The sequence below is a fragment of the Emydura macquarii genome, unplaced genomic scaffold (assembly GCF_026122565.2).
Source record: "Emydura macquarii macquarii isolate MOO-44397 ecotype Brisbane River unplaced genomic scaffold, CSIRO-AGI_Emac_v2 contig_719, whole genome shotgun sequence".
Classification (NCBI taxonomy): domain Eukaryota; kingdom Metazoa; phylum Chordata; order Testudines; family Chelidae; genus Emydura; species Emydura macquarii.
The window spans coordinates 10,739,057-10,751,183 of record NW_027130856.1 but is presented as its reverse complement, the minus strand read 5'-3'; the positions used below and the strand labels follow the sequence as shown (position 1 = coordinate 10,751,183).

The 12,127-nt window shown below is 40.4% G+C and overlaps 1 protein-coding gene across 1 annotated transcript in view; it reads right to left on the bottom strand.

Moving 5' to 3' along the window:
• Positions 1-445: 445 nt before the first annotated feature.
• The window catches only part of NCAPG2 (non-SMC condensin II complex subunit G2), a 93,580-nt gene continuing 81,898 nt past the window's right edge, over positions 446-12,127 (bottom strand). The window contains exons 25-28 of the mRNA XM_067542798.1: positions 8,157-8,260; positions 4,167-4,264; positions 3,635-3,737; positions 446-606 (exon numbers count right to left, since the gene is read on the bottom strand). Coding sequence (XP_067398899.1) covers positions 555-606; positions 3,635-3,737; positions 4,167-4,264; positions 8,157-8,260 — 357 coding nt within the window. The 3' untranslated portion in view covers positions 446-554. The remainder of the gene's footprint in view (positions 607-3,634; positions 3,738-4,166; positions 4,265-8,156; positions 8,261-12,127) is intronic.

The following is a 12,127-nucleotide window of genomic DNA, read 5'->3' as shown; positions in this document are numbered from 1 at the left end:
GCGACCGGGGCATAGCCCGGCTGCTCTAAGTCACACGGACTTGCCTTATCTCTAACTACTTAACAACATTTAACAACTACTTAACTAACCAAACTACTTAGAATATCAAACAAGGTCAAAGAAGGAGAATTGTACTTGCTGAGAGCAAGGCTAGTTCCAGCAACCGTCACGGGCGGAAAGAAGGAACTGAGGGGGCGTAGGGCCGGCAGTGCCTAACATAACGCAGCACTTGCGTGGGGTTCCAGGGGGCACTGGAGCCAGCCCTACGGGATCTGCTAAGGGGAAAAAAGTTCCAGGAACCGTGCACAGAGGGGTGCACACACCTATAGTGGAATGGACATGAGCAAGCACTCAAAGAAGAATTATTCATTTGCTTGATAACCTTGTCTATTATATATGTACAATGCATAAGCTAGCATAATACAAACATTCCAATACGGTACAATTCACTATAATATTAAATATATTTTTCATGGTAACATTCTGCTTGGCTTTATAAAACACAATACATCTTTCTTCTTTCTATTTTTCATGTCTTGAAGGCAATTGTACAGTCAAGGATTCAAGATGTCATCCAAAATTTTCACAGATGATTCATACAGGGTTCTGAAACCAGAGAAATCAGTGAGCAGATGAATAAGACGTGGAAAAGAAACACCTTTGCCTATTTGCTTTTCAATAATAGCTACTGTCCTATTTCTTTGAAAAGTTACACATTATTCCTTTAAGGAATTAAAGAAGTTAATTTACTGAATTACATTTAAGAGGAACAGTCCTGTTTGAATGATTACAGATTACAATATATGTAGGGATGGAATTGACAAAAAAGTCTTCAATTTGAATGAAAGGGGAAAAAAAAGCCTGAATTTTTCCCTTTTGACCAGCTTTAAGTATTGCATTAAATACGATCTAATTTGTTCTCTACTTTCAAAAAGGTATAAGAACAATTAGCGTGTCCATTTAAATCTGTATTGTTACTGTTTCCTAATATTTGACCTTCTACATACTTAAATCACTGTTCATTTACTTCTCTGAATACATGATTTACTGCCCTTTTCTATCTGCCGTCTTACTATCACATATACATTTATCTCTGAAGTCCAATCTTGTCCCTTCCTCATTTCCCTTTCTGCTCTCCTCCTCCTATGTTGTCTTCCCCACTCATTTTCCCCATTCCCTGCCAATCCACATAATTTCTGCATTCTCCTCTGCCTCCTCACCTCAGGTACTGTAATTGTTTTCCCTAGTGCTGATCTTCCTGCAGCATTATCCTTGGTACTAACAGACACCCATCTATCACTTCAGCCCCATATATACTATCCTTAGCATCATTCCCACCCCTGCCCGCTCTGGAATTCTTACACAATCTCAGAAAAAAAAAAATCATTGTCATTCCCAAGCTTTTAATCTATCTCCATTTAATCTCCACTTTCCTGTATCCCCCATCCAATATTGCCCCGCAGTTGCACTCTCCTGCAAAACTTCTCACACTCACCCTCTGCCTTCAACTGTCCTCAGAAGATCATAGTCAGGGCATTTGGCTTCTCTCCAAACAAATGCAATATTTATCTTTGTAGATTTGATTTCTTCATGCTTGAATTGTATTTTGTGACAAATTGTCAGCTTTATTTACTATGTATCATCTCCCCAATATTTGGGATGTTAGCAATTTGTAGGATTCTAAGAACACCCTACATTAGCAATGCTAATCATTAACTTAAGTTTTGTGCCTGGTGTCCCGAAGAGCAAACATACAAGGAACAATTCAGGTATTTTATTTAATGTTTGGTTTTCCTTTAGATCATTAAACTGTGATGTCCTTTCACTGTGAGACTCATCATGCCCTAAGCTAATGGATGTCCAACCATAACAGAACTCAGAATGACTGTAAGGCACCCAAAAGAGGAAAAAACAAGTCAGTTGTACTAAATGCTCTTTACCTTTACTATTTTGGGTATTGCTGCAGAAAATTCTACACAAATAGTGAGAAGCTATTTGCAAGTATTCCCTGAAGTACCAATTAACGAGAAGATAGTGGAGGGTTTGCAAAGACATCCATGTGATGATGTGAGGGAAACATTAAATGTTTCAGCATAAAAATTAAATAGGTTTAACTTTGGTGCCGATATACTGAAATGCTAATTATACTAAACAAAGATGAATATTTATATATATTATAAATTATATCATATCATTTAATATTTCATAGCTCATTTGTTCAATGGGAAAATCCATAATATTTATTTTTAACCTTCAACTGAAACTGCTAACTCAACTGAACAGAGAAGACTAGATTCTAGTAATTAGGAAAACTTTTACTTCTGGTATACTGCTCTAATTCCTGATTCAAGGACAGCACCTGAGGTACTCCAATATAAAAACTTCTACATATTTCTTACTGTGCTATCACATACAGATTTTTCCTGATGTCCCATGCCCAAAATTAAAAGGCTGGGGCAGCATGCAAAATCCCTTGGAAATTTAGTCAGGTCTCAGGCTACATCCATCTGGTATAAACTAATTCCCAAACGGTTGAGATTTTAAAATAACACACAGATGTAAAAAACAACAAATTAAACTTTGAGAAGAGTCAATTTATTATAGTTGATGCTAGCATATATAAATTAGTACATTATCTAACCATATAATGAGCTGTGGACTAATTTACACACAATTCTGACTAAAATCTATCTGAATGCAGTAAATATTCTTAGTGTTAATGAAACCATGAACTTTTGTTTCAGACCATACAGTAAAGTTTAAATGTAAGTGGTTGTAAAGTTAGCATTTTTTACCTCTAACCTGTAAAACAGAGAAGGTTAAATTTTTTTTGACAATTGTCTAAATTCTGCAGATTTCAGACAATGATTACAATGTGCAATTTAGCCATTCACATTTGAAAAATGTGTCCCAAGGAATTTAGTCTAAAGCCGACCTCCTATAAAGCTGAAATTACATCAAAAGCAGAAAGTAATGACTGTGGTATGGCACTAAAATAATTGTTTCATGACCCTAGATACATTTTTAGTTAGAGAGATCCATATTAGCGAATACAAAAAATGCAGAGAAAACCCTCAGCTCTAGTGCTGTGAAACGAAGAATGCTTGCTTCTCTCTCTGCAGTTCTTAGTGAGATTGGACTTTAGGAAGTAGACTGGAGTATTGTGGATTCTACAGTATATACAACAAGATGTAAAAGTTTAAATTTAAAGACCAAAACATGTGAAGAGTATTACCATCAGAAAGGGGGAGTTGAACCAGGAAATTTAATTTCTTAGGGCTTGTCTACACTTACCTCAGAGATTCGATGGCAGTTGACCAGAGTTACACAAACTATGCAAAAAATTTGTGTAACTCCCATCGACTTCTGTGCACCTTCTTCACTGCACTGCACCAACGGGAACCGCGTTCCCGTCGATGCAGCGTTACACTACTTGAGAAGGTGGTCTTAATACATTGATTTCTGGATCGACTGAGCGGGTCTTCACTGACCGCTCAGTCAATCCAGATAAGTCAATCTGACGCCGCCGTCAGTGAAGACATAGCCTCAGTTTAGTTTCTGGACTAAACTTCTTCACCAAACAAGTGAAGAGTCTTGCATCATTTTTTCATCATTTTCTCTACAGCAGATTTACCTTTCAATGCTGTTAGGTTCTTCCATGGCAACTTCCCTACATGTCATCAGCTTCCTTTGAAGGGCACGTGCAATATCCTTAACAAGTGAAGCTTTGTGCTTACCTATTTGAAAGAATATTAAAAAAAATAAACAAGTCTGCATATTCCTGTATGGCGTCTATACAACAAATTAACTGTTTGTTAAAGACTGGTGACATATTTACTTAGATTTTCATTATCCAGGTTAAGTGTGTAAATTCATGTTATGCAAATACTATAATATTCCTATAAAACAGGATATGGAGGAGGACTGTTAGCCTAGCAGATAAAGATTTTTTTTTAAAAAAGACCTCACAAAGTTTCAGGTCCAATATATAATAAAATCCCTTACAACTTTGCCTTTTTCTTTTGAATTCTGTATTCCTGTAAAGTGACTGCTTCTAAAATTCCACAGCTAACTGAAAAAATATAATGTAAAATTTTAAAATTAAGTTGGAATAAAATCTACTACTGACATAAGCCTACATTGGAGACAAAATGAATTTGACTGACCTTTGATTATAACAACTATGTACGCAGCAGCTGTAAAACTAATAATTCCTTCAATTTCTTCAGCAACAATGCATTCCATTAATTCATTTAAAAATGACCTAGGAGAAAAGCAAAGACACGTGGAAAACTTGTTCCTTTAAAAAGAAACAGGACTTTTAGTTGGTCCTACTCCCCCCCCCCCAACAATGGTAGCTCTCCAAATTATCAGATGGGAAACTATGATCTAGGATCAACCATGAAACACCAAAACATACAATTTAAGTGTGAGAATCTCAAACATATTTCTTATAGAAATTGTTTACTGGTTGATCTCTGGAGCTTCACTGCTGATAGTTCCAGAGGAAGCAATGTATTCCGTACAATGGTGGCTGCATAGGAAAGGAGCAAAGGGAATTTAGGTGAAATAATTCATATGAGAAGAGGAGCAGTAACACAAAACCAAAGATTTTTCACTGTATTCAGAAAAGAAAAAAAATCCTTAAAAGTTAAAAATACTGGCTCAAAAATAAAATGGAATTATAACTCATTTAATTGTCTTCCTTTTGCTGTGGAAGTCAAAGTGGATGATGGTGTGACAAACTCTACGTAGCTGCTCTACCAATCTCAGATACTGGAATGCCTCAGAGAAACAGCATAGGCTGCTTGAGCTCTGGTTGAATGGGACCTGATCAATGTAGCTTGGATCAGATGGATCCAGACACACTAACGTACAGCAATTTTTAATACAGTCCAAAACTCATTCAGGTATTTGTTTTATCATAGTGCCCAGATGCCACAGTCATGGACCAGGACTCCATTGTGCTAGTTGTACACAAGTAGAACAAAAACAGTTCCTGCCCCCAAAGATTTTATTATCTCAATAAGAGATTAGGAAATGAGTAAAGACTCCCTGGTTCTGGAACTCCACAGGTAGCTCCAATGCTCTCAGTTGCAGAAGGGAAGAGTCTATTTCTTTTCTTAGCAATACCTTGTGAAAGGAATCCCTGAAAAGAGACAGGGGAAGAGGGTAGCGAGGGACTGGAACTGGATGGTGTAATCCCTTGTCCACTATTTCCAGGACTGACTGGACCTAGATTATCTAGTTCCAGGCCTTCCAAAAAACAAAACAGTTCCCAAAATGCAGTGGGGGCAGACCTCAGACTTTACCACACCTTCAAACCTGCTAATGCAGAATGTATGGGTTCTCACCTCTGGAACCTTTGCCTCTTCCTCAGAGGATCTTTACTGGCTGTAATAGTGTTAGAGGGATTGCCTCTGTTTCTGATCATTCTGAGGCCTGTATTGTTTCTTCCTGGAAGACACAATACTGGCTCCCAGATCATAAAATGGCTCGAGTCCTTTAACATGTGCAGGACTTCATCATTATGCTTAATGAAGAGGCCAGAGCCCTTAAAGGTGGTCATTTAGATGTCCTTTGGTATCCCTGAGAGCTGCAACCAAACAACTTGCATGATTGTGGTGTCAGAGGTGTCAATGGCAAATTATAGGGAGGTCTGTGCAACTAGAAGCCACTCTAACAGCAGGGACTTAAGCTCCTTTCTATACTCCTGCAGAAACTTTTGAATTGGGCAGTTCACTGAAAAAGTCGTATTTAGCCAGGAGTAGTTGGTAGTTTAATATGCACACATCTGAAAATGGCTGAGGACTATATCTTTCAGTCAGAAGTCAAGCTTTTTAGGAACCTTGTCCCAGGGTGTTCACTTGGGTAGTCCCTGCTGATTAGACCGCTCTTGGACAGCAGCTATGACCAAAGATCCAGGCATCGGACAGTTGCAAAGGTATTCAGCCTCCTTGTATGCTGGATCAGTTGGCCTTCCTGGGGTCTATGGAGGAAGGAGACCTAGGTCTAGAAATCAGATCAATGGATAGAGCCCTTCTGCTGGGATGCACTCCCCAGAATTCAAATGTCCTTTCTTGTAGAAGTGTCCTCTGGACTCCCCGTCTAAATAGCTCAGTTCACAGGGCAGTGAGTGAGGCAAATACATAGGTGACACCTTCCCAGTCACTTCAGATGTAGGACGAAGAAAAGAAATATAACTCCTCTATAGGAGCAGTACTTCCGTGGGTCCTGGAGCATCCTCTACTGGCACTGAGGAAATAGGGCACTTTGTTCCAGGACAACAATATCCTAGTGGGTGCCAGCAACAGAGACTCTGGCAGCTCAGAAGTGGTCAAGCTGCCTTGAAACAAACATTGGTTCTGAGGCTGTTTCATGTGTCTGGAATCATGAATGGTACTGCAGAGGAAGGTACAAGATACTTCAATGTCTGTGTCAAGAGATTTGGTACTAGGGCTGGGAGCTCAGAAGCTTGTGTCAGGTTCTTTAGTATTTATGCAGGAAGCTCTGATGAAGTTTTGGTTCTGAGTGCTTCAGGATGTGTGCTTAGGGGCCAGGTGCTTCAATTTCAGCTCATCGATACAGGTCTAAAAGGAGGGTGGCTTCTTCAAGAGGTGCAGAGGTCATTTAGTGGCCCTTAGTTACAGAGGCATCAGTGGGACCCAATGTGGGACTTAAACTGCCTCTAAAACTTAGATCTACTGTGTGCTGGAGAGAGAGAGATCCAAGTCTCCATATACCATAGATGTTATGCTCCTTCCTTCCTCTCTCTGCCGAGGATTGATTTGAGGAGTGTAAGGAAGCTCTGGCTGACTCCATAGTCAAAGAGTGGCACCTTTCTCAATATTGAGTCCTGGAACTTGAGCTAGACCCTTGGTTTACCAGAGTGCTCTCAGAGACTGTCTGGTCCGATTTGGCTGCTTTCTCCCTCTCAGGAATGGATGATGCCCTCATAGATCTCTCTCAGAAAAAGCTTGAGTCGAGATTCCTTTGTTTTTGGGTCCTTTTAAAAAAGGAGCATATTCAGCATTTATGTGGTATACGTGCTTCACTGAGGGAAAAAGAGGCACTTAGAATGTCTGTCAAGAGCTGTCCCACAGGAAAGACAGGATTTGAATCCTAGAAGCTTTGATTCCACCATGTGCAGGGGTATCTGGCACCAAGGCACCCCAGACTTGAAGACTTTTCCTTTTTTTGCCAACAGACTCAAACTATATATTCTAATTAAACTAATTATAATTGGAAAACTAACTAAACTAGTCAGAACAAAATCATACAGTGGGCAGAGATGTGGTGTTCAGTTCCTTTTTACCACCTGTGGTTGCAAGACAAAAGGATGGTTGTGGATGCCCTGTCTTTTGGACCTTAGGCTATGGAGCACAGGAGGGTGTACAGGGCACAGGCATGGCCCCTGACACTGCTATTTAAAAAGATTCTGATCTGGGTGCATATACAGCAGAACTGGAATATATGTGGTTAATCACTTGAAGAAAAATAAGTTGTGAACAATTTTTAAAAAGATTATTAAAATGAAAATTGAAATTCAGCTGAAACTGCAGCCGGCTCAACTAAACTCCACTAAAATAGCGTTAGAATACATAGCAAGCATCCACTTTACATCCTACAGGAAAGGCATTCAGGAAAACTGCAGAATGCATACTAACCTCTCTTTCAGGGCATACTTAACACTATATATATTCACCACTAAATAATGTATTTATGCTATTTGTATAGTGCCATCAGTGTGAATTTTAAAGTTGAGTATTGGCATGTATGTTGTTAGTTCTAGGTTATATGATTGGTGTTGTTTCTGGTAGAGACTTTGGCCTCATCCAAACCATTCTGTATAGGAAGGACTAGGATTATAAATACCTTCTGAAAGACGTATGTTTTGAAGTGTGATTATGAGGAAAGAAATTATCAAAATGAACAGTCATGTGATTCTAACACAAGGACAACAGAGAAAGCAAAAAACTAACAATCAATGTACCAAAAAAGTAAAGGATTATGGGATATTACGTGCATATGTAGTAGGTAATCAGGTATTCACTGGCTAATTACACAAATTTAAATTTAAGAATTAAAAGTTTGTTTGGTAACATTACTGGTTTCACATTAAATAAACCTTGTGGAAACTGAAAGACAAAGTTTACCTGACCACATTTATTGATTTAATTATCATTGCCATTAAACTGCCTGAAAGTGGAGGAAGGTCTGCAATGGACTCTGGAGGTGCAAGTTCTTCTGCATTTGAAGCCTGCAAAGACGACAGCTCAAAATCAAAATAAATGCAGAAACACATACAAATTCAGAAAAACAGAATCTGAATAGCTACATTAAATGAATACATGTTTAGGTGATTCAGAGAAACATTTAAATTTATTTTTCTAGTTTGTTTAAGAAAAGTACTTGACAGTTTAACTCAGTGGTATCAAAATAAACAAAGCAAAGTTTGGTTGGAAAGATTAAAACTTTTAAGCAAATATACAGCATTTACATTAAAGGAAATAATTAATATTGCACATAGTTGATCTTTAGCAAAAATGTCATTTAACTGTATTGTTAATTAGTATTTATAAAGATGGCAGCTCACCCACATACAAGATGTTAAATAAAAATTTCCACTCCATCTGTAAGAATATGTATTAGATCAGTGGTTCCCAAACATTTTACTAAGGCACCCACCAACTGCCTTTTGTCTGTTGCACCCTTGATCCCCCCAATCCCTTCTTCAGCTCCCTGCAATCCTCTCCCTCTTTCCTTTCTCAGCTCTCAGTCCTCTGTTCTCCCCTTTTCAGTACAAGCCTCCTTCTCAGCACCCTCTAACCCCTTGCTCTCACTCTCCCAGCCCAGCATCCTCCTGAAACCCTAGTCGCCCTCTCTCTCTCTCCATGAACAGGCCCATGATCGCTACCAGGCTGCTGACTGTCCACGCTTATTGGCTCTAGCCCAGATCCTGCTTCCTATGCTGCTGCCAGCTGCCCAGGCCCAAGTGAGAGTGGGATCCAGGCAACAGCAGCATGGAGGAAGTGGCCAGAGCCAGCAGCTGGACAGTCAGCAGCCTGTATGTGCACTGAAGGGTGCTTTTGCCATGCTGCTGCCACCCAGATCCCACTCCCTACGCTGCTCCCCGGCTACTCAGGGGAAGTGAGAGCAGTAAGTGGGGCGGGGGACGCACACAAACAACCCTCCTAGACCTTCCCACACCCCATTAGTGGGTTAGGAGCCACCATTTGGGAAACAACATTAGTTAATAAACAGTTTTTGTAACCGAGGAAACAGTGATTTCCTGGTTTGCTGCATAAGTTCTTATTTGTATCAAGTTCTGAGTAACAATAAGACTATTTAAAAAAAGCAAATTTGATTTAATAGCAGCATAGCCTGAAAAACAAAGATGTTTTTTCCCATTAGTTTTGAGCAAATAACTATGAATGATTGACTCCTTTCACAAAATGTTTTTAATCATGGAATTCTTGATTGCCCACTTGTAGTCTATCTAGAATTGCCTGCTTATATGATGTGCTAAAGCACTTTGCAGTCCTGGAAAGTTCAGCACTATAAGGGAAACTCGAATATCCTCCTGGCATATGTGAGACAATTGGGCTCCTGTCAAGTTGACAGTTACGATTCATATTGTCAGTCCTTGAAGCACTGGTAGAAATGCTGTACAGGCGCAACAAATTGCCCTAAGCTCTAGTAAGTATACAGTCAAATTTCCTGACAGGCCTGGAGGTAGTACAGGTGAGCTTCCTCTGAGGAGGGAGGCATCTGTAAATAAAGGCCTCAATGGGAAGAGGTAGGGAGAACAGTACTTCTTTTCACACCTGATCAGGATCCTTCCACCAATTCAGTGATGACGGACCTAGCACTATCATATCTATATGGTTCTGTTTGGAAGGTATACAACTTCAGCCACTACATGCAATACTACATATCACCATGCAACAAAAGTGAAGTCTGAAATGGTACATGATGTATGCAGAAAGCCTTGTGACTGAGCAAACTTAGGCAAGTTTACACAGTAGCGTATGCATGAGTCTGCAATTAGTTTATAAGGATTACCATGATGTCAACATGTTCTGAGGTAGAAAGGCCCTGGCTGTCATGGAGTTTAATACTGCCCCTATGAAGTCTGTTCTCTGTATACCCAAGGAATACTTGTCCCAGTTGATTTTTAAGCCCAATGAGACAAAGTTAAGGAATTGATTAATTCTAGTTGCTGTGGTAAGCAAACAACCAGGTATACTATGGGTACAGAAATGCCAGGGACAGCCCCTGGTACCACTTAGCTGCCTTTTTGGAGGTTGGTGCAACTGATGTCGATGTTGCCAAATGTTCTTTGCTGGCATCAAAAAAAGCTTCATTCACTGGTAATGCCAAGCATGGGAGTACATTTAGTAGCTTAGGAACTGTTCAGTACCATCTGCACAGGAGTCTTAAGTGAATCCACTATACAGCAGATCAAATCTTGGGAGCTTTTGTAATCTTCTGGCTGAGAGGGTGTTGCAGGAACCACTGCTTTGTCCAGAGATAACGAGATAGCAGTTGGCGTGGTTTGCTCGGGAAGATACTTCTCCTCTGACCTCTTGACATGCTGAACTGCAACCTGAGACAACCAAGCTCCTTGATAAGGTGTAGGAGACTCCTAATTCTGGAAGGGGGTGCAGATGAAGGTTGTCTAATGTGCTGCAAACCACAAGGGACCCAGGAGTATATATTAAAGGGGAAAGGGGCTGGGGTCCATTGAGACAGGTACCATGGTGGGGGGGCGGGGGGGGGGGGGGGGGGAAGAAGAAGAAGAGGGGACTTGCCTATTCCTGTAAGCCCTACATATACAAAATATATGTAAGGTGTTCAACTCCCTATCTAAGCCATAAGGGTCACATGAACAGGATGTCTCCATACTATTTTTGAGTTAGATTAAGAGAAAAGCAATCTTCATCCAGGGCAGGGGCAACTCAAACTGGGGTCCCAAGATATACCACAGAATGAACCTTAACTGGTACCAAAGAGGTACATGGCATCACAGTGATGGAAATACACTGCACTGTGGCAGAGACATTTACAGCAGAGGATAGCAATGGTGACTCTGTCTCAGAAGAAACCTAAAAATCCCCTGGTACTGTGAATGATCATTGTACCAAAAAGACTGTGCTATGAGAAGCAGAACGGGGGTTCGTGGCAATAGTAATGATGGTGCAGAAGTGATCATTACCAAGGTATGCCTTCTAGAGGAGCGATGCTCCTTCCTACTCTGTCTGAAGCTTTACTAGAGGACTTAGTAGTCCTACCAGAGTCTGCAGCTGGGACAGACTTGGAAGATGGAGCCTGGAAGCTAGAGCTCATCAAAGCACTTTTGGAACCAAACTAATCCAGTGAAGTCTTGCTTGGCTGGATCCAAGGCAGGCCACACAGAGTGATCTAAAAGGAAAAGTTTGAGGCGAGACTCTCTAGCCTTCTGCAACCTTTTCAAAAGGACCTGCAAAGGAACATTTATTGGAGATGTGCCTCTCCTCAAGACAAGAGAAACATCTTCTGTGGCACTGTTAAGAAGACTAACTGCTCTATAGAAGGACAGATTTTAAAGCCTCAAGACTTAGTTTCAGTCATGACTAAATTTTTTGTCAGTATCAGGACTGTTTCCTAAAACACGGGTGAGTGGGGAAGAGTAGTAACTATACCTGTAGATTACCCAATGGCATTTATGTCATCTACACTACTAATCCTAACATTATCTAAAATACTATTTAAAAAATTTGCAAAATGCATAGCGATCCGGACACAGCCAGGGCTCTCTTACACCCCTCTGGCCCATAAGAAGAAACTGGAGAGTGGGGGCCCACTCTGCTCTTTATCTCCTTAATAAAGGGCGCGAAGACACTCAGGGTTCACGTGTAGCCCCAATGGACACTGCTGACCAAAGATTCTGATCAAGCATATGGGGACACATGCACCAGAAGTGAAATACACATGGACAATCGTTCAAAGAACCTCATTTTGGTAATGTGTTAGTGGGACATCTTTTCATTTACGTTAAATTATGCTGACTGCTGTCAGATAGGATACTGGACTAGACAGACTATGCCTAGGGGATGCAACCTAGTGACAGATGATGTGGGAAAAA